This window comes from Callospermophilus lateralis, chromosome 11 (genome assembly GCF_048772815.1).
Source record: "Callospermophilus lateralis isolate mCalLat2 chromosome 11, mCalLat2.hap1, whole genome shotgun sequence".
NCBI lineage: Eukaryota > Metazoa > Chordata > Mammalia > Rodentia > Sciuridae > Callospermophilus > Callospermophilus lateralis.
Genome location: NC_135315.1, coordinates 49,647,339 through 49,670,852, shown reverse-complemented (window position 1 = coordinate 49,670,852; position 23,514 = coordinate 49,647,339). Strand labels below are relative to the sequence as shown.

At 51.7% G+C, this 23,514-nt stretch overlaps 1 protein-coding gene across 2 annotated transcripts in view; it reads right to left on the bottom strand.

The window, feature by feature from the left end:
- Trpv3 (transient receptor potential cation channel subfamily V member 3) overlaps window positions 1-21,201 on the bottom strand; it is a 29,189-nt gene extending 7,988 nt beyond the window's left edge. For both annotated transcript variants that reach the window (XM_077110533.1, XM_077110534.1), the window contains exons 1-11: window positions 21,083-21,201; window positions 13,822-13,926; window positions 13,597-13,683; window positions 12,740-12,897; window positions 11,792-11,968; window positions 10,154-10,294; window positions 6,760-7,040; window positions 4,051-4,227; window positions 2,999-3,157; window positions 2,199-2,300; window positions 953-1,026 (exon numbers count right to left, since the gene is read on the bottom strand). In XM_077110533.1, coding sequence (XP_076966648.1) covers window positions 953-1,026; window positions 2,199-2,300; window positions 2,999-3,157; window positions 4,051-4,227; window positions 6,760-7,040; window positions 10,154-10,294; window positions 11,792-11,968; window positions 12,740-12,897; window positions 13,597-13,683; window positions 13,822-13,926; window positions 21,083-21,201 — 1,580 coding nt within the window. The remainder of the gene's footprint in view (window positions 1-952; window positions 1,027-2,198; window positions 2,301-2,998; window positions 3,158-4,050; window positions 4,228-6,759; window positions 7,041-10,153; window positions 10,295-11,791; window positions 11,969-12,739; window positions 12,898-13,596; window positions 13,684-13,821; window positions 13,927-21,082) is intronic.
- Between the last annotated feature and the right edge of the window lie 2,313 nt (window positions 21,202-23,514).

Genomic DNA, 23,514 nt, shown 5'->3' with positions numbered 1-23,514 from the left:
AGGTGACAGATGTGTATGCAACTTGCATGTGGGGCAGTATTGCACCTGGCCCATCCATTTACTGCAGTATCTGGGTACCCCATTTGCCCACAAGGATGAAGAACTGGGTTCATGTCTCTGGAAGGCAGGTGCATACGTAATAAAATACGTAGATATTTGGAAGCATTACGCCCAGGTTCAAGATCCCATAGACCCAGCCTCTTAAATACTCAGAAGAGAGACTCCAGTCTGTGGAGCTTAGCATTCTTCATTCCAAGCTGCAGATTCTATCCCATTACCATGGCAGTAAAGCTGAATCAGCCTCTGTTCATTTAGTGACAGAGGTCACATGAGCCTTTGATGTTAGCCACTCATGACCTCATTCAGAGAGGCTGCTGAGCTGGGCTTTCTGCCTGGGGCCCTGTGGCCATCAAGTATGCATCAGTTGGGAGTAAAATGACTAGTGAGCTGGACTTCTACTGGAGTGTCACTGAAGTGCCTTGTGACTTCAGATGACTCACTTCCTAGGATCTATACATGAGACTCAGTGATTTCTCAGGTGCCTTCCAGTCCTGATATGCTAAGGTCCCAGATGGCAACTTTGAGGTCCCATGCAACTAGGAGGGGCTGCCCTGGAATATCACTTTGTAAACAAGAAAACAGAACCACCTTCTCAGGCTTTCTCTATGCTGCCTGCCACCTGAGGCTCTGTGACAGAGTGGACAGAGTCAGTCATCACTCTCACCAGATGGTTGGTGCTGTCCTAAGAGTTTCTGATCCGCTCCACAGTTATGTGGCACATCTGTGTGCCCTTCTTACTAGATGCAAGAGAGGGGATACCTGGGATGTAACCATGGCAGAAGGCCTGGACATGGTGAAATGGTGGAGTAGCTACTCCAGAGGGACATGGCAGCCACAACAGAGGACTTGGGCCCTGCCTTTGAGGTGTGACCAAGAGGAAAGACCTACTTACAAGACAAAGTGAAACCAGGCATCTGACAGGATGGACTGCAGATCCGAGGGTCTCAGCAGGAAGATGGCGATACCCTAGGGACAAAGGAAAAGAAAAATTTGTCCTCTGAATGTGCTCATTGGAGGACCTCAGGGAGGGAGTTCACCCCAGGACTGAGACTCCATGAGAGGTGAGTGTGCAAAGGCCCAGTCAGAACCCAGGGGAGGGACATAGAAGAAGTCCTATGTCTAGATGGTGTCGGTGAACCCCACAGTAAGGAGGGATGCTCCTTCAGATCTTCTTACCTCTCTTACTCCTGACCCCCATCCTCACCCCAGAACCTGCAAAGCCACATAATCACGACAGCTCCATTCTCCAAAACTGGCCTAGCTTTCCAGCCTCTGAGCTTTTTGTTCATGCTGTTTCCCACAACTTCCCTATGTGATCCTGTCCCCATGTCCTTGTATCACACCCTACCCTACCAGCCTAAGTGCTATCATTGTCTTCAAGCTTCCCTCCCTCCCCCTGTCCCTAGATAAAAGTCCCTTCTTCTGTCCAACTTAGGGCACTTTTCCAAGTCTACCTTAAAATCTAGATATCTGTGCCCATGATCTATCTCCTATCAAACTGTGAACCACAGAGGGCAAACTCTATCCTTACAACCAAGTCCTCACATGTAGAAGGTGCTCAGAATATACCTGTTGATTCAATGCTTGGATGGATGGATGGATGGATGAATTAGATAGATGCATGCACAGATAAACAGATGGAAGGATGATGGGGCTGGGGATATAGCTCAGTTGGTAGAGTGCTTGCATCACATGCACAAGGCCCTGGGTTCAATCCCCAGCACCACAAAAAATAAAAATTAAAAAATAAAACAGATGGAAGGATGGTTGGATAGAGGATTGAAGGATGGTGGGTAAGGTAGCATGGGTATATGGATGCATGAATGAGTGGCTGGGTGGCAGAGAGCAGGTGGGTGGGGGATGATGGGTGAGGACAGGGAGAGGCGGATGCTCACTGAGTAGCTAGAAAGAGGTAAAGGGTGGATAAACTGGACAGGTGGACAGAGGGAATGAAGTAGGTAGACCAGGTCTGCCTTATTCACTTATTCCCATGTTTTAACTGGGGCTCTAAGGTTTGGAAGGGAAATTCCTCCCCACACTCCCATCAGGAATGGTAGAGCAGGGCAGGATGGCAGCAGGCCTGCCCTCACCCTGCCTGCCTCACAGAACAGTCTGGAAAGGCTCAGAAGCTCACTCACCTCTTTCACAGAGATGCATGTGGCCCAGATAAGCACGAACATCCTCCCCAACAGCTGTAGCCACCCCATCTTGTGCGTCAGGGCCAAAGGGTGTGGGAGGGCCTGTGGGGGAAAGTGAGGAGGGGGAGGAGAAAAGTGAGGAGGGTGGGGCACACCAGCTCCAGGGACCACGACACCCACACACTCCAGACCCTCAAGCTGGACCAGAGGCCAGCCTGGAACACCATCTCTGTAGAGAGCCTGAGAGGGAATGGAAGGCCCCTGCCCCTGCCTTCCCTACCCTTGGTGGGAACCAGAACTCCACAGTGAGCAGGATGAGCCAATCTGTGCAACTCTTCCACATGCCCTGTGGCATTCGTCCTTCCCAGAACCCATCCACCACCAGACACTCAGCAGGACCTCTTAACACAATCAATAAAGGCAGGCTGTGCTCTGGTGTTGAGTGGGAAACCAAGGCCTGGAGTAGTGGGGAAGTTTGGCCAAGTAACCACACCCTCCTCCCACCTCCTGTGGCCCTGACAGCAGAAACACCCAATGCATTCTAGATTCAGATCAAAAACCTGGACAGGGCTTGGATTTCCTGATTCCCCAACTCTCCCCAACATGAGTTCCCCTGGGGCTAAGTGCCTGGAGCTTAGCCGTCCTAAGTTCTAAAGACTTGTTCAGTTCCCTAGAAACTTTGAAGGTGACCCCCACACAAATCTCTAAGCCTCTCTGGGCCTCAATTTCCCCATCTTCCCAGGGACAGCTCAAACTCCTCCATGTTTCACCTCTCCATCCACCCCCAAGGACCCACGTACCTCCACCTCCCGAGGACGGTAGTAAGAGACAAGAGTCAGGGTGATGTTGTAGAAGAAATAAAAGCAGAAGGACAGGAAGAACATGTATTTGGCAAATTTCTTCCACTTCATGTGCAATAGTGTATGCAGGGGCTCCAGGGTCAGCATCTCATGCCGATTCTGTGGGGAGAATACCACCAGTCACCATGGAGATGAGGAGACAGGGAAGGACCACTTTCAAAGGGCCCATCATGAGCTCTGAGTCAGTGGGGCCCTTGGCTGAAGGGACCCGTCTTTATGCCCAATGGACTGGTTTGGCTGGAAATGGTGGAAAGGTCATTTCTGGCACCTGGGCTCTTCCCAAAGCACACAGACAGCAGGGAAATGCTCCAGGAGAGTGGGGCTTCCAGCAGGAGCATCTGCTGCACAGCAGGGAGGGAGGGCTAAAAAAGGGTTCCAATCCCAATCTCCCTCTTCACTGTGTGTCCTTAGGACAGCCCATGACCCTCTCTGCGCCTCAATCTCCTCATCTATAAAATGATAACAATCCCTGCCCTACCAACCAGGCTGCTGCAAGGGTCCAGAGAAACCCTAGACAAGGCAGGCTCTGGGAAGCAAGACTTGGTAAAATACCAACAGCCTGCCATCTCACTCCTCCCAAGAGCTAAAAACCTCTCAGAGCTAATCCTCTCTATTCACCTCCAATTTCACTAATCTCCTACTCCAACCTCCTCCAGGAAGCCGTGCACCCCCAGATCCTCATGTGGAATCAGGTTTGGGAAGAGAGAGGATTCCAAGCCAGGCCATATGGACTATATTCACACCCCAAACTGCCCAGGATTCTGGAACCCAGAGACCCTTCACCATTAGGGTCCGCAATCTGAGGCTGACCGGGAACAGTGGAGCCCAGCATTTCCCCACCCCCTCAACCCGTGCTTCCATGTCTAATTCTACAATTGAGAGAAAGCCCTGGGGACTCCAGGCACCATGGAGCTAGCGGTCTGGGTCTTCCCAGTGGCAGACTGAAGTCCCGCCCTAGTTCCCTGTCCCTCCCAACTGCCCAGGAGACACACATCGATGTTGGTGTTGTAGACGATTATCTCCAGCACAGAATTGTCTGTTGTGGTGTCCACATTGGTGAGGTCATACAGTGAGGACGACACAGGGCCATACGCCCAGTCAGTAAACTTCCTTGACAGGCTCCGGAGTGGCTTCTCCTTGATTTCACGACTGAGGATGTACTTCAGGATCTGGGGACAGGAAGGGGAACAGCTGTCAGCCACAGAATGGGGCTTGGGCCCAACAGGGCTGGGCCAGCCAGAGGCAGGGCAGGCCCCAAAAGATGCTTCCATCAAGATGGTTTGAGTCCCGCATATGCACCATGACCCCTGGGCCCATGCAGTATCAGTGGAATGGGTGCTGTTAGGTTGGTGGCGGCGACTTAATGGCAACTTAGAACAAAGCAGCGCAGGCTGCTTTGAACATCAATCAGATGCCCACGGAAACACCTGTCAATCAGCAAGATCTCCTGACTAACGCCTGTCAATCAGCAGGACACCCTAGCCAATCCTGGAGTTCAGCCAACTCCCCTGACCAACTTCAAGGGGGCAAGGGACCCTAGAGACACCTTTTCCTGTCCCAAGCCCTTCCCTTCCTGCTGTAAGCCCCATAAAAGTCCTGTCCGGTCGAGCTGAGGTTTCTCCTCAGACCCTTCCCCTGTCCCCTCGTGGGACTGCGCCCGGGAGTGATATGTCAATAAAGCCTGTTCAGCGGCCCTTTTAAATCTGCCTCCTTTGGTTGCTGCCTGCCCAGCCTGATCTGACAGGTGCAAAGCTCCAGTTCTGCCCATCTCACTGGGGACCAAAGATGTGAAGGCCCTTCACAGGCTACACAAAGCTGCACCATCAACTCCTAATCCTGGCACCAGCTGGGGCTCCAGTTCAGTGAAGAACCCAGGAATTGATTTTTTGTTTGTTTGGTTGCTTTTGTTTGTTTGTTTTTGGTACCAGGGATTGAATCCAGGGGCTCTTAACATCCTCAGCCTTTTTTTTTTTAATCTTTATTTCATTTTTATGTGGTGCTGAGGATCGAATCCAGGGCCTCACGAGTGCTAGGTGAGCACTCTACCACTGAGCCACAACCCCAGCCCCCTCAGCCCTCTTTTATATTTCATTTTGAGACAAGGCCTCACTAAGTTACTGAAGCTTGCTCTGAACTCATGATCCTCCTGCCTCAGCCTCTTGAGCTGCTGGGATTACAGGAATGTGCCACTGCACCCTAATGGAATTGATCATTTTTTGGTAACAATTTCCAATTGGCTTGGACTTGAGAAGAAGCTAGAAGTTCATGTTCAGTTTCTCATTCCACCCTCAGTCAAACTGAGGCTCACCACTCTGGCCAGCTGTGGGGGTCAGTGATCCTCAAACTCTGCTGAATGTTAGGTGTCTGGAGGAACTTTTAAAACACCCAAACCACCGCCAACTACTGAAAGCTAGTGTGGGGAGGGTAGACCCAAGAGACTACTAGGTAGAGGTGACTGGAGGGCCACCCACTATCCAGCTCACTACTTCTGGAAAGCTGAGCTCTGGGTTACTCAAGTTTGGGGACTAGGGCTTCCTGGGTCAGGAGCCCAAAACATAATAGGAGGTGCTGTTACGGTAGGAGGTGCTGTTGGAGTAGGAGGTGTCACAGCATGGGTCTTGCACAACCCAGCAGTATTCCCTTGCCATCTCTCATGGTAAGCCGGTCTCCTCAGCCCAGATAGAGAGCTCCTAGGACTGGGTTTCCCCACTACACAGACAAGCCTATAAAATCCCCAAGGGCAGGGTCTGCTTTAGTGTCACGTACCCTCCACTCCCTAAGAGTGGCTGCCCTGGGCAACATCCAAGAAAGGAGTGGGGAGGGGTACAGGTGCCTCCCCTAGACTGGCCTCCACAGGGAGGCTCTGCCCTGAGCTGGGGTGACAGGGAGAGCATGTGCCACTGTGTTATGCAGAAATGAGACCCTGGAGGAGGTTAAATCTGAAACCACAATCTGACTATCAAAGCCCCCAGAAGGCTGTGACCCAGGGGTGGGGAGGAGAAGAGGGAGGCAAGGACACAATTCCTCCTCTGTTGAAGCCATTCCCATCTCTTCCTCCCCCAGTAGGAGAATAAAAAGGTCTCTTGTGGTCCCCAGCCCTGGCCACTGGAACACCACCCAAAGCCCTCAGGCAGCTGACTAGGGAGGGGTGTGCACAGCTGTGACTGCTCAAAGTCTCTGCCTGCCCTGCAGTCTCCTAGGAGCCGCCATCCCCTCCCAGGCTCAAAGGCTGAGGAGCAGGCTTAGGCCTCTGGATCTGAGCCCTGGAAGGAACCAGAGTCCTGAGCTTGGGGGAAAAAAAAGCCAGTTCTGGGCCCAGAGAAGCCGTTCTGGTACACCTGTCCGCAGGAGAGGCCTAAGGCCCTGAGGGTCAGACATTCAGCTTCTGCTTGGGTCCAGCACCACACAGAAATGCTCAGGCACAAAGCATTTGAGACATTGTGGCATCTCAGCCCCAGGGGAAGTCCCAGGAGAAGAGAGAGAACAACAGACTGTGGCACTGAAATCCAGAGGGGGTGCCCACATCTCACTGGCTGTCACTCAGAATAACCTGTCCCAGGCCACAGCCTCACTCTGGATCTAAGGCTGGGACCTTCCCAGGGCTGAGGCCGTGTTCTGCAGGATCCTTAGGAGGGCACCAGCACTGGCAGAGTGGCAGCGGCACCTCCCCAACCTCCCGCCGCCCTGGCCCGCTGGCCCACCTCGGCCTTGCCCATCTTGGCGGCCAGCTGCAGTGGCGTAAGGCCTTCATTGTTGCGGGTGGTCTCCAGCTCCCAGGTGCCGCTCCTCAACAGGATCATGTCGTACATGCGCTTAACAAAGTCATTCTGGGTCTTGAAGTCCTCGGCTACTGTCACCAGCGCGTGTAGGATGTTGTTTCCCCGAGAGTCCTGCGAGGCAATGTCCGTCTGCTCGTTCTCCATCAGCAGCTGCACGATCTCGGGCTGGTTGGTGCATGCTGCCAGAGCCAGGGGCGTCTCACCTGGGCCAGGGGAGCACTGGGACTCAGGTATCTCAGGGGTCAGAAGCAATGTGCCCAGGCCCCAGGGGTCCACAGCCTGACCGTCCCAGTAGCTTTGATCCCTGAGGTTCCTTGATGGTCTCTTTCTCTCCCACTTGAACAGAGACTGAAGCTCTACTGATGCGGTGGCCTTCTAACCAACCTCCCTGTTCCCCACTGCCCTCTAACACTGTGCTCAGCACAGCAGCAAGATCCACCCCAGTCCACACCCCCCACCCCCCCCACCCCTCCCTGCCTGCCGCCATTAACATGTGAATCCCACCTTCCCAGAATGAAAGCCCCAGTTCCAAAGACAGCCCACAAAGCCCTGCATCTTCTGACCTCTCCTCCTCTATCCCTCACTCCCCTCCAGCTACAATGGCCTTCTTCCTCTCCCTGTAACACACCGGGCATTTTCCTATCTCAGGACTTTTGCCTGGGCTGTTCTCTCTGCATGTAGATTTCTGCATTTCTCACTCTATCACCTGCTTCAAGTCTTTGTTCAAGTATCGCCCTCTCTAACCTTACCCTATTTAAAATCAAATCCTCTCATCACAGTCAGAACTTCTGGTTCCTCTTCCCCTGCTTTACTTTGTATTTTTTTAAATAGCACTTTCCATTTTTTAACATAATGCATAACATTCTTATTTATAATGTTTATTATTGATGGCCTCTCTCCAGACCTACAATATAAGTCCTATGAAGGCAGGGATCTTTGTTTTGTTCACTGATATATTTCAAGCACCTAAAACAGTTCCTGACACAGATAGTATGTGCTCAATAACTGTTTGTTAAGAAAAGAGAAGGCCACTGACTCCCAAGTGTCAAACAGCAAGCATGGGACAGCACCACGACTACAGGCCAAGGCTCCTGCCTCCTCTCAGTCTTCTTCCTCCTGTCCCCTCTCTTCACCCCTAACAAAGGTTTCCCAACACCAACTGCAACCAGGCTCTGTGCTGGGCAATGGGGACACAAAACTGACTGGACAAGACCCTGTCCTCCAGGACTCACAGAACCATCTAGTCCTGCTCATTAAAAAGCTACCCAGAAGAGGGGCTGGGTTTGTGGCTCAGTGATAGAGCACTTGCCTAGCATGTGTGAGGCACTGGGTTTGATTCTCAGTACTGCATATAAATAAACAAAATAAAGGTCCATCTAAAAATATATTTTTAAAGCCACCCAGAAGAGAAAACAGATGAGTAGTTCTCAGGCCAAGGCTGGCAATTTCCTGTAAAATTACTCAGAGAAATGTTTTGATCTGGCAGAGCTGCTGGTGGCCTGTCTTGATCTTGGTGGTGGTTCACAGCCCTAAGCATGTGTGGAAATAACACGACTGTGCAATTAAGTGGGTGTGGTCACCAGATCTAAACTACACATTTCAACTTTTTTTTTTTCCCACCCAGAGCATCAGTGAAAGAAATGTTGACTATTGTCAGAATAAAAATGGAGTCACTTGTGTCAAACCTAACCAAAAAAAAGTAAACAAAGCTGGGAGGTTACGAAGGAAGGACTCTTACACATGATTCACATGATTCACAAAACACTCTGCCACTCAGTGGCTCAAGAGGCTGAGATAGGAGTCAAAAGCCAGCCTCAGCAATGGCGAGGTGCTTAGCAACTCAGTGAGATTCTGTCTCTAAATAAAATACAAAATAGGGCTGGGGATGTGTCTCTGACAACTGGTACCAAAAAAAAAAAAAAACACTCTGCCAGAGTCAATAGCTTGAATAGGGATTGCCACAACCTTATACAAAAAGTACCAGTGCAAAGACATCTGCCCCAAACTGTTCAACCTTGGACTGACACCACATTTATTGTCAACCACTGTGGCCAAGGATTATTTGCTTCAAAATATCTGACACAATTCTCATTAAAACTTCCCTTAGACTCAACTTCTTTGTGTGTGAGACAGACAGACATTTAGGATGGAACCCAAGGGCACTCTACCACTGAACTACATTCCTGGCTCTTTTTATTTTTTTTTTATTTTGAGACGGAGTCTTGCTAAATTGCCCAGGATGGTGTCAAATTTGTAATCCTCCTGGCTCAGCCTCCCACATAGCTGGATTACAGAGGTGTACCACCGTGCCCTGCTCAACCTCTTTAAGTACGCCCACAGTTCACTATGACATGCATATCCCCATTGCAAAGCTCTATTATTCCCAAGTAAATGTCAGTATTCTTTGGAGAATGTGATTTAAAAAAAAAATATTTAGGTTGATACATCTAACCCTAATTGCTGTTGGATTCCCCAACTTGTCAGAGATTTTCCTCCTCTTGCTTTTTTTTTTTTTTTTTCATACCAAGGATTGAATTTAGGGGGCACTTAATCACTGAGCCACAACTCCAGCCCCGCCCCTTTTTTTTTCATTTTGAAACTGAGTCTCACTAAATTGTTGAGGCTGGCTTTGAAGTTGTGATCTTCCTGCCTCAGCCTCACCAGCCTCTGGGATTACAGGTGGTTGTGGCTGGCTTCTCTCACTTTGGATTCTCTGAGAGGCCCTGAGCACAGGGGACAGACACCAGAGTTGGAAGCGAGGACACCTACCTACATCGAGGCCACACTAGGCTGGGGAAAGTCACTTCCCTTCTCAGAACCATCTCTCTCCTATGAAACGGGGCTCTTTTCCGTCCCCCTCCCCCAAGTCTCTGTTCCCCACATAGGGTTGCTCAGGTGACTGCCTATGTGCCCTCTAATGCCAAGTGATGTCGCAGGGTTTGCGGGCTTTGGGGCTCCACCCTGCCTCCCCAGGCCCCTCTTTCTCTGGTCCACCCTAGGGGTCCTGCTCAGATGGATCTGCCTCAGCAGCCTCCCAATCAGGCTCTGTCCTCCGCAGCCTGGGACCTGCTACGTGGCTAAAGGGTCTCCAGCCTGCCAGCGCCTCTTAGGGCAGGCACCACCGGGCCGAGCCAGAGCAGCGGACGCCCCTGCCCCACCCCTTCCCTTACTCATTCTCCCCCTCCTCTCCCCTCCCCCACTTGTCCTCTCGTCCACCTCCCTCCTCCCCCTTCCCCTCCCCCTCGGGCTCATCCAATCCCCTCCTCCTCTCTAGGAAGCCACCCCCCAGCCCAAGACGGACGACAGCGGCACCCACCGAAGTAGAAGCCTTCGTGCTGGTACTTGGGGTTGAAGAAGACCCCCTTGGCATGGGCGTTGACGTCGGCGCCCGCCGCGATGAGCACCGCGGTGATGTCTCCCTGGCGCCGCTCGATGGCGATGTTCAGCGCGGTCTGCCCTGTGGGACAGGCGGGGTCGCAGGGGCGCTCAGCGCTGGGACCCGGGCGATTAAACTGACCCTGGAACCCCGCAGCCCCACGTGGCGGGGACTGCCTAAAAACACTGAAGGGAGGGCCTCAGAGCCATCGTCAGGGGGCAGAAAGGTGGGGCAAGGTTGGTTTCTGGGGCGGCAAGAATAAATTGCTCCTTCTACTATGCAGAGAGAGAAGCCCACCAGCAGGAGACCAATTCAAGAAAGAAGGAAGAGATAAGGGGCGGCAGAGAAAGGAGAGGAGTAGGGTTTATGGCCACACAGCGAAGCCTTGATGGAAATACTAATAACTTTAATTTGTCCACCCAGTCAAAAAAATCTGTATTAAATAGCTCCAATGTGAGACCCTAAGAACCCCAGAAAATCAACTGTGGGGAACGGACTCCATCCCTGTCCTCAAGGGAATGCACTGCCAGCAGACGGAAATCTCTAAGTCCCTGAGGAGGGAACAGAAGGGGACTGAACAGGGAGAAGAATCAAGACAGTCAAAAGATCAGATGCACTGATCTGAACCTGGCTGTCTACAGGACTAGCATCAACTCCTTAGTGCCAGGCTAAGAATATTGTATGGCTCACTCAGTTTCTCTCTTTGCTTTGACTACCAGCTCAATGTGCAGTTCAACACTCAGTAGCAGCAATCTTCCCTGGGTTTCCTCTCCCCTTTTCCATAGTTTCTATGTGTCACATCCTTGGTGTTTTCTTATATATGACAAAAACCCTTTTGACAATCTGCAGAGTTTTAAGTAATAAAATAGTTTTCTTAATAAGAACAGTGAAGGGCTTAAACTAGACTCCACCTGGAAAAAGCCAAGATGCTTAGTGCCCACTGGCATGTGAGCAAGATGACCAATCAGGAACCAATTATTTTTGCCACAAGCATCTAACAGGCTGTTGTTTACTGACTCTAAAAACTCAAATGAGCACATATTTTATTGATTATTCACAATGACTTTCCTGGGTAGAGAAATACTATCCCAAATTTGTCTCCATGCACCATCTACACAGCACCAAGACCCAAACTGGACAGTTAATAAGGATGATGATAATGATACACAGTTGCTTCTCTGGGCCCCTGCTGGGATCTCTAGCCTCATCTCCAGCCACATGCCTCTCTCATTCCCACCCTGGATCCTTCTCATCATGCAGTCAAGAGCCCCTTTCTCTATCCATGCTAAAGTGGCCATTCTTCAGCCCCTTTCTGTCATATTACCTTTATTGCCACAGCATTTCCTATCTAAAATTTCCTTATTTAAAGCAGTGACCTTAATCTGTCTTGTTCACCTGGCGCATAGTCAGTGCTCACAGTTACTTGTAGAAAGAAGGAAGGGCAAGTGGAGTGCCTGCTGCATGCCTAGCACCGTGCTGTGTGCTCAGGCTTCTAGGTGGCAGCAGTGCCTCTGGTAGCCCTGTGGCCCAGCACCTCAACCTGGGAAACATCTGCACAGCCTCTGGCAGCCAGGATACCTTCATAGGCCTCCTCAGTGTACTCAGCGTTGATGAACCTGTCCAGGATGTCGTTCTCCTCGGCGAAGGCCAGCAGGATCCGCACGATCTCCTTGGTGTTGGGGTTGATGTTTAGCAAGGCCTTCATCAAGCAGGTCTTCCCCGTGTCCGAGGCCGTCAGCTTGTGCATGAGGAAGTCTACAGGCAGGGTCACAGATGGAGGTGTGGGCAGGAGGGACCAGTTGCCCTTGACCCTCATAACCCAGAAGAAGGTGTGGGAGCTGCAGCCTCTCACCTCAAGATCCTGCTCCCCACCCTGTCCACTGCCTGGCCTCCCCGACCGTGAACTTCCTAGCACTCTTCCTTCTTTACTAGCTGTTCCTTCTCCAGCTCTGGGCTCCTTCTCCCTTATCCTGCCAAAGAAAGCTCTTTGCTCTTTGACCTCTGCTCCTTGTCCCTGGCGAGGGGCAGTCTCACCCACTGCCTGGCTTCCCTCTGTCCACCTCTGTGTTGACACCTTGAAATCTCTGTCTCCATCTTCTCCCTCCCTGGAGCCTACAAATAGATCTTATTTGGGATCTCCACTTCCACTTGCTTTTCTCTGGGTCCCCCAGACAGCAAGGACCCTACCATCCACCAAGCTACCCAAGTCCAAATGGTGCCGCCCTGGACTCTTCTCTCTTCCTCAATCCCCATGTCACCAAGTTCTGACAATGCCATGCCTGAAGAAATCTCCCAGCCTTCCTTCAGGGTCCCAACACTGTTTGAACAGCAACATGCAGGAGCCAGGCCATGATGCCCACCTGCCTAAACCCTTCCATAGCTCCCCACTGCCCTCAGAGTTGAGTTAAAGGCTGCTATCCCAGCTCCCAAGGCTCCTCAAAACCCAGCCCTACAGGAGATGGGGCAGGAATCAAGCGCCAAGTGTCATCCCTAGACCTGCAGCATCTGCCAGGACCAGGCACTGACCAGGCACATCCATGCCACCACGGCGCCTCTTGCAAAGCTCCTGCAGCTCCGCCAGCAGCTCCACCAGCTCCTCCACACAGCCCTCAGACACCGCTGCAAAGATGCGCTTCTTCAACCGCTTCTTCTTCCGCCTCTGCTCTTCCTTAGCCAGGTTTGCACTGAGGCCAGAAAATGTTTTCAATTCACGGTGCACACCATCCCCTCACCCCCTGCCCTGCAACCATCACCCCTTCCCCAACAGAGTTGCGGGACCTTCAGGGACACCTCACAGGCCTGTCACAACACCTGCAAATCCTATGTTTGTGCTTTGGGGCTCCGTATTGCTCCATGAAGCTCCCCTTCCAATCCATATGCGATCGCATTTATCAAAATATGTATCTGGATATATTTAGGAATAATCAGGAAGAATATGTGCCTAACTATTCTCAGCAAATTACCTTGAAATACAGGACTAGGGGAAGGAAAATTTCACTTTCGTATTTTGCACTACAAATAGATCTTATCACCTCCCCTTCCACTTGAACTTTTCCAATCCATCCTTGTCCCCATACTCCAAATGGACAGTCCTGGTGATGCACTGATGTCTCTTCTTGTTTGCATGTGTTTTTGCAAAATGCATATTGCTGTTTTCAATGCATGTATTTAAAATTTACATAAGTGGTCTTGTGCTAAAGTTATTGATCCTCTGTATACTATTTTATAATGATCAGTTATTATTTTACAATTTATAAAATTTGATATTCCACTTCCCCCACTAAATGTCCTCCATGCCACAACCATGGCCCAGGCCTCCAAAGTTTTATCTCACCCACTTCCCTTGGTAGGCCCAGTGGGAGATGGGGAAGGGCCAGACTCACCTTGGACTGTTGGGATTGGATGGGGTCTCTGTCACATCATCCTGTGGAGACTGGGGAGAGTCCATGTCATCACAGTTGCCAGAGATGCTGGAAGTATGGCAGGAGGAACAAGAGAGGACAAGTTTAAAAATGGTAGTTCCCCACAGCCAAGCCAGGCTACTCGGCCCAAGGCATGTTTCTGGGAACCCATGGGAGCTGAGGGCTGAACAAGGGGCCGATACTCACCACTGCCGGATGTTGGAGTCCATGGGTTTGGAGAAGATGGGGGGAGAGGTCTTGGCAACAGTGGGGTTGGGCTCAAACCCTTCTATTTCCAGGAAGAAGTGTGCACTGAGGGGACACCCAAGCAAGGTCATTAGAGCTGGGGCACCACCTGTCTACCTGTGCATCCTGCACCCCTGTCATGGAGGGTTCCCCACCACTTCAGCCAACTCTGCGTGGCCTGACCTCATCCAGCCTTCTCAGCAGCCCTTAGGGCCAGGCACTATCACAGTTCACAGATGAGCCCCTGGGAGGCTCTGGGGTAACCCAACTCAGCATGGTCACCTGCAGCACTGTGGCAGAGCCTGGATTTGAGACTGAGTCTGGGTGACTCCTATTGCTAGAAATGCTGGGTGGATAAACCACAGAGTCTCTACTGGGGGTGGCCCAGTACCTGGGGATCTGCAGCTGCCTTCAGGTTTAGAGGATTTTTCAAAGATGAGAACAGGGCACCCAGAGAGCTAGCTTCCCCATGGCCACCCAGCTGCCCTCAGAACTCCGGTCTGAAGTGAGAGCCCTGCAAGAGAGGCCTCTGGACTCCAAGATCCATGCAGGCCTTACTGGCTCTTGAGGGAGGGAGAAAAGGCCAGAGTCACACCACTGTGCCTCCCTACTCCCATCCCAGGTCTCTTTGTTCAGCAAAGGGTAGTTTTTTTTGTTTTGTTTTTGTTTTTTGTTGTGGCTTTGTTTTTTGGGGTTTTTTTGTTTGTTTGTTTTTTTGTTTTGTTGTTGTTGTTTTTTGTCATGACAGAAAACAGGTTGAAAAGGCTGATCTAGAGCAGGGGGGACTTGAGGGCTCAGGGGGCAGGGCTGAGACACCTATTGACTTTTTTTTTTTTTTTTTTTTTGAGAGACAGAGAGAGAGAGAATTTTTTAATATTTATTTTTTTAAAGTTTTTGGCGGACACAACATCTTTGTTTGTATGTGGTGCTGAGGATCGAACCCGGGCCGCACACATGCCAGGCGAGCACCCTACCGCTTGAGCCACATCCCCAGCCCCAACCTATTGACTTTTTGATGAGTCAAAAAGGAAAGCCCAGGCAGTGAGGGGAGAGGCAGAGCCTGGGCCAGCTTTCTCCTAGACTGGCAGAAGAGGCCCTGTGGCTTGGCTGACTCCAGAGAAGGACAGATACTGCCACAAGAGAGTCAAAACTCAGACCCATTGTGTGGTCCGGGGCCTGCCATAGTCCACTGAGCCCTATAGCCCCTGGGCCCCATCTTCAGACACACCCACAAATACAGATGTGTGTGAGCATGGAGACCCTAATCCCACACTCAGAGATAGTGACAACTAGGATGATAAGGATCAGGCCAAGGGTGACTTCAGTTGCAGCAACACCCCACTCTGCAGCTGCTGCAGCACATCTGCTAACTGTGTCCAGGTCGGGGCCTCCCACTGCCAGGCCTCTCTTCAGGCACACGAGGCTCCCAAGAACATTTGCTTCCTGATGCCTTCCAGCAGGTTCCCTCCCATCCTCACAAGATCCCATAAAAGCTCCCAAAGTACAGTCCCACTTAGCTGCATTTAGTCAAGTTCAGAAGGAAGGGCAGAGGGAAGGGATCGTGGCCCCACTCCACAGATGAGATAACTGAGACTCAGTACAGAGAAGCAGCTCATTAGGGTTACCCCTCCCCCACAGAGTAGAAACCAAGTTGGCCTGAGAACCTGCTTGCTGTTGTCCAGGCTCCCAGTTCACACCATGATCCACACTGTTCCGCTCTCAGTTCAGCCCTCTGGGCCTGCTTTCAACCCAACCAGCAGGAGAGGTTGGCCACCGAGGGAGACTGCCCCATATAGCTACTGCCCAGGGTAGGGCAGGCAGGAGGGGCCCAAAACTGGACTCAAGATAAGCCTAGAAGGCTCAGAGCTAATCCAGAGATGGATCGTAAGTGGGGCAGTGGACAGTGCTGGCTGAGACACTGGCCCTCACCTTCTTGGCTCCTGCCCATCAGAAGGAAATTTATGACCTGATCCAAAAACAAAGACTTCTTCTAAAAAAGAAGAAAAAGGAAGGAGTAAATGTTTGGTTGGAAACCCAAAGCCTGAGTTCTAGAGTCTCTCTGCCTCTGCCTCCTGTGTGGCCCAGGTGGTCACTTTCCATCACCGAACCAGGTGTCCTCACGTGAATGGATAGTGGTGAGGTCAGATGATCCCTAAGGCCTGCACTCTGGAGCCAGGTCAGCTCTGGGACATTGAAAGGCTAACCAGTTTCATTGCCACACCTACGGATCCCTGCAGTGTCCCAGAACTGCCACCCCAAAACGAGTGCCATTCCAGTATGGCTCCCTAACCCAAGGGCTACAAACCCATTTGCTGGAGGCTCAGCCTCAAATTATCCTGGTTGAGATCTGCCAAATATTCTCCATGTGGAGCTCCAACCCCCACACCCACAAGTTTTCCTCTAAGGCAGTTGATCCAGTCTCTCTCCTGGTTCCCACTCCACTCCACCTGAGCTACTCAGTGGTGCATTTACTTAACAAATATTTATTGACCTACAATATGCTGGGTACTGTTCCCAAAGCTGAGGGTACAGTGGTGAGTAAGTGGGCAAACTCCCTGCCCTCCCAGATCTGCTGTTCCAGTCCCCCAGGGAGAGAGCAGGGCACCGTGCTTGAGGCCACGGCTTTGCGCTCTGGACCATCCATCATCCTTCAGCTATAAGTTCCTTAGTGGTAGGGACCACAATTACACCATCCTGATTCCCCAAAATCGTCCCGCATTCTCCAACAGGGGTCCTGTCACTCAGAAGACCCTCACTGAATGGGTGAGTGGGAGAATAGGTATGAGAGAAAGATAAATTAGTGGAAGGCTGGGATTGTGGCTCAGTGGTTGAGCACTTGCCTAGCATGTATGAGGCACTGGGTTCAATTCTCAGCACTGCGTATAAATAAATAAAATAAAGGTCCATTGACAACTAAAAAAATATTTTAAAAATAAAAATAAATAAATGAGTGGAAGGAAGAATGGCTGGTTAGAGAGAGGGACATATGAGTGAATGGATGAGTAATGGCTAGATGATAGAAGAATGATTGGATGGATGGGTGGACAGACAGATGGATGGATGGATAATGTAGTCAGGTATGTAGATAGGGTAAATACAATAAATTCAGAGATCTGTGGTCAGAATCACAAATCAGACAGACCAACACAACCATAAACAATAAATGTTAGGAAGTGGAATCCTTCACGTGACTCCTACTTTGCTCTCATTGCCTCTTCTAAGCCTCAGCCCCTTTCTCGGCTTGGACAAGTGACAAGGGGTCCTTTGCCTCTCCTCACCTGACCTCTCTTCAAGATCTTCTCCCAGAGGAGCAGCTGAGGGTGTGTTTTTGTGGCAATGAGTGTTTGCCCTTCTCTGGGGCTCAGCCAGGCCACAGAACCTCCTCTCCCAGCCCAATGAGAAAGCTGATCCTGTCTCCAGCCTCACCCCTCCTTCCCCAGTGTGGTTTCCTGGCTTTCTCTCTTGAGGGCTTCTTAGCTTTGTCCCCTGAGCCCTCAACTCCAGCCAGCCACAGCTCAACCCTATCTTCAGACACATCCATGTGAGCAGACATGCGTGAGCATGAGAACCACAATTCCACAAAGACAGTCCAGGAAGCCAGAGTGAGAGCATCTGTCCAACCCAGGCTGAGGGCCCAGGGAAAGGGTCAAGGCGTCAGCTCACCCTGCAGTGTCCTTGTCCGTGCTAAGTGGCCGTGCTGAGTGGCCATGCTGGGCTCCTCATCTCACCCCTCTCCTTTCCTTTCCTGCTCCTTCATGGTGTCATCCACTTACGCAAAAACTACTCACATGCTCACAGATCCCAACCAGGGCTAACATATCATCCCAATGACAACTTTGGCCTCTGAGGAGGGTGGGGCTGTGAGAGCTCAAGGGAAGCAAAGTTCCTTGCAGCTAAAGACAGGGATGGGATGCTCCGCTGGCTCAGAAAAAGCCCTGGAGGCAGAGAGGGCAGCATGAGAAAAGTGTCCGGGGGAGGAAGGGTAGGGCTGAATCTTGGGAAGGACATCCCCAGTGGCTGGAGTGCAAGATGTGAGGAAGAGAGTGACAAGAACCCTGCTAGGGAGGATCCAATTGTTGAGCAAGAACCTAACTCCTGGGATGGACAGCTGCTAGGCATAAGGGCCTGCCTCGTGCCTGCCTACTTGCTTCCGCACCCCACATCCCTCCCACCTTCGTAGGCACATGGCCAGGTCTTGGCCCAGGACATCCTGGCTCCTGCCCACTGCCAATGCTCCTTGTTTACTCCTACCTTTGGTTCAGGCCAAAGGACACCACCTGGGTATTGTTAATTCAGGTGCACAGACAACTCTAAACCATTTCTTCCTGCATTTCTGTTCCTCCCAAGGAATAACTCCAGGACTAGGAGCAAGTCCAGGGCTGGAAAGGAGCTTGTCTGGCCACCTGCATTGTTCCAAGAAATGCTCAGCTTTCCCACAGCCCCCTATAGCCTGCATCTCTGATCCTGGGCACCACCTTGCTCACAGGGAACAGCATGAAGCTCAGGCAAAGCCCCCAGATCCAAAAACCCTCTCCGTGCTGTAGACTTCCTGGTTCCTTCAATTCTGTCATTAATACATGGTTCCCTCCTGTTCAGGGTCGCCCTCTTTCTTTGCATATATTTTTTTTCTTTTCCTGACTACAACCCTAAGTCTTTTACTCAGTTCTGCAGGAGATGTCCAGACCTTCACACAAGAGCCCTTGGAGCATCTCTGGGCCACCAGTTCAGGAGACAAAGATCACACCTCATACCCTCGACTGGGCCAAGCAGTCAACTAGTAAGAGTGACACCTAGAGCAGTCCATGAACGGCGAGGGGTTCAGAAAAGGTAGACTGATCCTGTGGCGGGGAGACCCTGGGATTTTTCCAAAAGCCTGTCCTCAATCTTTCCTCAAGATTTGAACCTCCCCTGGGAAAATGAGAGAAGAAGGTGGTCCTTGCCAACGTAGCTCACAGATCTTTCTGCTCTTTCCTGGACAGGCACATCCAGTCCCAGGCTGCCCCACTTGCTCCTGAGATACTTGTCTCATCTCCATCTCCACCCGGTTTCCTCTGCTGAGCTCCAGGATAAAGTCGCCATTTTGATATCCCTCAGATGCCTCTCACCCAGAATTCCACACCTGAACTTGGACCATTCCTTGTGACCTTGAATAATGTATTACACCTTTGGTAGCTGGTGTAACACATTATTCAAGTCAGGGATGGCCCCACCATCTCTCCAAGTCAACCCACCAGAAGGAGGTGACTCCATTTCTTTCTCCCTTCCCTCCCCTAGCAGATCCCATGACACTAATATCTCTCTGATCTGTCTTTTCCTCTCCATCCCTGACAACCCAGGCTCAGACCTCACCTGGCCTTCCCAACAACCTCCTCTGACCTCCCTGGCTCTGCCTCCCCTCCAATCCATCATCCATGTGGGTCACCCAAAGTAATCTTTCCAAAATACAAATCTCACCATACTGTCCCATGGGAAGTCCCTCACTTCTGAACCCTCCTGAGGGTTCCCCACTCCCCTCAGGATTGTCCAAGTTTCTTAACTGACCCCCCAAGGCCAGCCCCAGTGAGATTCACTGCCCCCAAAATTCCTCTCCCCACTCAGCTGCACCAAATTTCTCATTGGTCCCCACCCTGAGCATCTGCTCCACATCCCTCTGCCCGGCATGTCCTCTCCCTTCCTCTCCATCTACCAAGGTCCAGTCTAATATCACCTCCTCTAGGAAGTGCCCCAACACTGTCCAAAGGATCAAAATGACCTGGCCTTCTTCAGGTCCCACTCTGCCTGGTTCTCCTCTCTCCAGGCTCTTCCTGGATTCTCCTTGGTGCCCTCCCTCTGGTTTGTGAGCAGGAGTGGGTATTATTCCCCCCAGTGTCCCTGTCTCCTTATCCAGGGTCTAATCTTGGGCCTGATACACAGGACACCTCAATGATTATGTTTTTTAAAAAAAAAAAAAAAAAACAGAAGGAAAACACCAAGCTTGCCTTAGGCCCAAGAGGAGACCTGGGAAGGGAACATAGGAGACAAGGCAAATGGCCATCCTAGGTCTAAGGGAGGCACAGCTGAGGTGGCCTTCTGCTCTAGATTGGCTCATCCAAGCAGCTGAGGGATGAAGGGCCTGTCTTGGAGGCAGCTCAGAAGCAGGAAGGTGTGAGCCTAGAGAAGCCCCTGCCCTGATCCTGACCTCTTCAGTGTCCCCAGCTGGGAAGTGGAATGAACCAGTCCAGCTCCCAAAAGCCTCACAGAGTAACAACAACAGTGACGACGATGAGGGCAGCAAGTTGATGACTGTGGACACATGCTGAGAACTGGCCTCACACCAGGCACTGTGTTGAGCACTTGGTTGCCATAATCCCAATTAACCATCATCCTCTGAGTTGGTGCCATTGCCAGGGTCCCCATGCAGGGATCCAGCCTGACTACAGCCGTCTTGGTCACAATCTCCGTTTTGCCTGCTACGTGACCCTGGCACGTATCACAAACTTTACGGGACAAATAAAGTCCTTAAGGTAGAGAGTTCAGAGTGTTGTGCTAGCCATTAACACCAGGACCGGCACTGAACTGTCATGGAACATGTTAGTAATTGAGAAATCCAGGTACATTCAAGGCCACCTTTGTCCAGACCAGCTTTAACCCCTTCCTCCAGCCTTGGAGTGTCAGGATCCTCCTGTCTTATGCCTCCCACGACACACCTCTGTCTGCAAGTCCCCAATAAATTACACTTGCTATCCAGAATCTGTCTTTGGTCTCATAATAACTTCCACCTTTGGTAGCTGGTTCTCATACATGGAACTGGGTTTCGTTTTGTTTTGTTTTTCTTTGTTTACAAAATTTCCTTTACACGGATGTGGTTAGAGAGCTTGATTAACCTGGTCAGGCATACACAAAATGAAAGTCATTGGTGTATGTGAAAAATGTATTTAGTTGAGGGTCCATACCACCTGGAATTCCCACCCACCCTTTTCATCCTTGTCTCAAAGATGGCTCCAACAGTCCCTCTCCTCCTCCAGGAGCCTTCCTTAGTGTCCCCTGACTCCTCCAGGAGTCATACAGTCACACAGATGTCTCCAGCAAAGTATGCAGTGCTGTTCCCCCAGTTATACCTATTTAAACACCAGACCACCCCATATGACACTGATGCTCTTAGGTCACAGGAAGCAAGGGTTCCTTAGGTAGAGTTTCTGTGCCCCACTTGCACAAAAGCCAGGTCCAAGTCTGCCAGCCCTACCTCTTCTTGGTGGGGGTGACTTCTGCCGGTCTCTTCTCTGTCAGGACAACAGGGTTTCCACTGGGGCCAGTGGTCCTCCTGCCCACTAGGGGCACCATCTCCTTGGTGTGGGCATGCATGGCTGGAATGAAATCACAAGGCAGATGCTCAGGTTGAGGGGGCATGGAGGAGTTTGGGGGGGCTTCACACCACCATATGGCACCATCCAGCTCCAGTTCACACTCCCTGTCCCCCTAGGACAGGGAGCTCGTTCCCATTTTCCCAGGCTGCCAGTCCTTCTTGGGACAGGGAGACTGTCTACAGTTTCTCCTGTTCCCTGCTTATGAGGCCTTAAGAGAGCCCAGCAAGGCATCCAGGTAGAGACCACCGTGGCCTATAGCCTCTCCTCTAACCACCATATCTAGTCCCTCCAGACTCCAGATGGACTTATGCTCCCCTTAGGATTTGTGCTCAGATCTATACTTAAGACATTTGACCTTGACAGAGTCAGATTGTCACTTCCACTTCTCTAGACCCTATGTTCCTAGTAACACAGCCTTGGATTCCTCTGGTATTTTGGATTTCTCATCACCCAGCTGGTCTCTGTAGCTAACACACTGATCATCTCTGTCACCCCGCCATGACAGCTGTCTGTCTGCTGGACCCTCCACAGACACTCTTGCATGGAGGGAGCAATTGAATCCCTTCCCCAGAGGCTGACCCCTCCTCAGTCCAGACCTACTTTACCAATGCTCAGGATTGGTCGGGCACTTTGGTGAGCTCCAAGGGGTGCAGAGATGCTGGGAGGAGGGACTGAGACATATTCCAAAGAGACGAGGGAAGGCATCTTGAAGGGAATCCTAAAGGCTGCTGGAAGCAGGGCGATCCCAGCAGCCAGCACAGCCTGGGCAAGGACTAGGGATGAGGACAGTCCAGAGAGTGGCAAGAAGCTGGTGGAGCTGGAGAACCTGGGGAGTCTGGGGCAGGGGCTCGGGAGCAGTGGGACCCAATCGTGAGGACCTCTAGCACCACTTGGGCACCGTGGCTGATCCCAGGGCAGCAGGGAGTAATGGAGGGCTGTGGGGCTACAGGGGCATGGAGATGTAGAGATCAGTAACCTGGGGACCAGGAGGAGGCTGCTGGGGTAGGGGGGATGAGGATGAAGAAGGTAAAACTGCCCACATCGGGTAAGATGGATGGGGAGAGGACGGTGTGGACAGGAGGCAGGTCTGCAGTTAAGAGGCCAGTCTTGGCTTGAGCCACCTCGTGGGACCTACTGGGATACAGAGAGGAGAAGGGAGGGGTGGATTTCTGTAAGATGAAGCCAGCTGGTGGGATAGAGCCAGAACCACCAGGGTCCTGCCCCAGGTAGGAAAGCTTCCTGGAGGGAGTGTCCAGAGCAGGTTGTCATCAAGCTGGGGGGCTTTGAAAACAAGTCAGTCCCGCTGCCCGCACTAAAAGTAAGCAGCTTCAGGGTAGGGGAAGTCATCCTGGGGAGGGCTTTGGCCCTGGAATGCAGGAACTTTGAAGGAGGGAGTTTCAGGAGGGGCCTTAAGGCCAGCCAGATGGGCAGCCCATGGAAAGAGCCTCAGGAACTCCTAAGTCCTCCCTATATCTAATCATAGCCTGATAAAGACAGGTGGCCTGATTGCCTGTCCCAGCCCCCAAAGACCCATGGACAGATGGGACTAAAAGGCTGGACTGGGCCACGAGGGAAGAAGGATAGAGCATGTCTCTTACCCCTTCCGGGGGCCTCTGACTTCCCTCCTGAGAAATGGGCTGAGTGATCCCCAAGGATCCTTTAACCCTAACCCATGGCACAGATTGCTCCATCCTCTCTCCCCATGAGTGTGGGCAGCCAGGACAGGACAGGGCCAGGACAATCTGAACTGGGCTACAGCAGCTATAATTAGCTTGCTGAGTCACCCCATAAACCCTGTAAGCTCACCTGCTGGCCTCTGTTGCTGCCCTGGCCATCCCTCTGTCTGGGATTCAGCTTCATCACCTAAGAAATGGAATACCACACCCCCAAAGCCCTGACATGGCCTGGCAACCACAGGGAGACCCCAGGGCTGCTGGTACCTGTGAGGTACCTGGGCCCTGTCCCTCCTCAGCACTGAGCCACTTCATCCCATCCTCAACTCCTGTCACACTTCTGCCCCCCAAGAACTGCAATCCCAGAGCCCACCAAGGGAACCAGGAGCTTCACCTCTGGCCTTGGACAGCTGCGAAATCATCTGCCTCCTCAGGGTTCCCAAATTCAGGGTTCCCGGGTCCTTTGGAACCTACCTTCTCACATGGCGCAGCAGCTAAGAGCTCGCTTCTGGGTTTCCCCTCCTGAAGCCCAGGCTCCTTCCTGACTTCCCCCAAGGTGTTGAAAATGAGCAGACAAGGCTCAGGCAACCCCCTAGGCCCACACCCTAGGCCCCCCATGTGCCTTGGAGGATACCAGC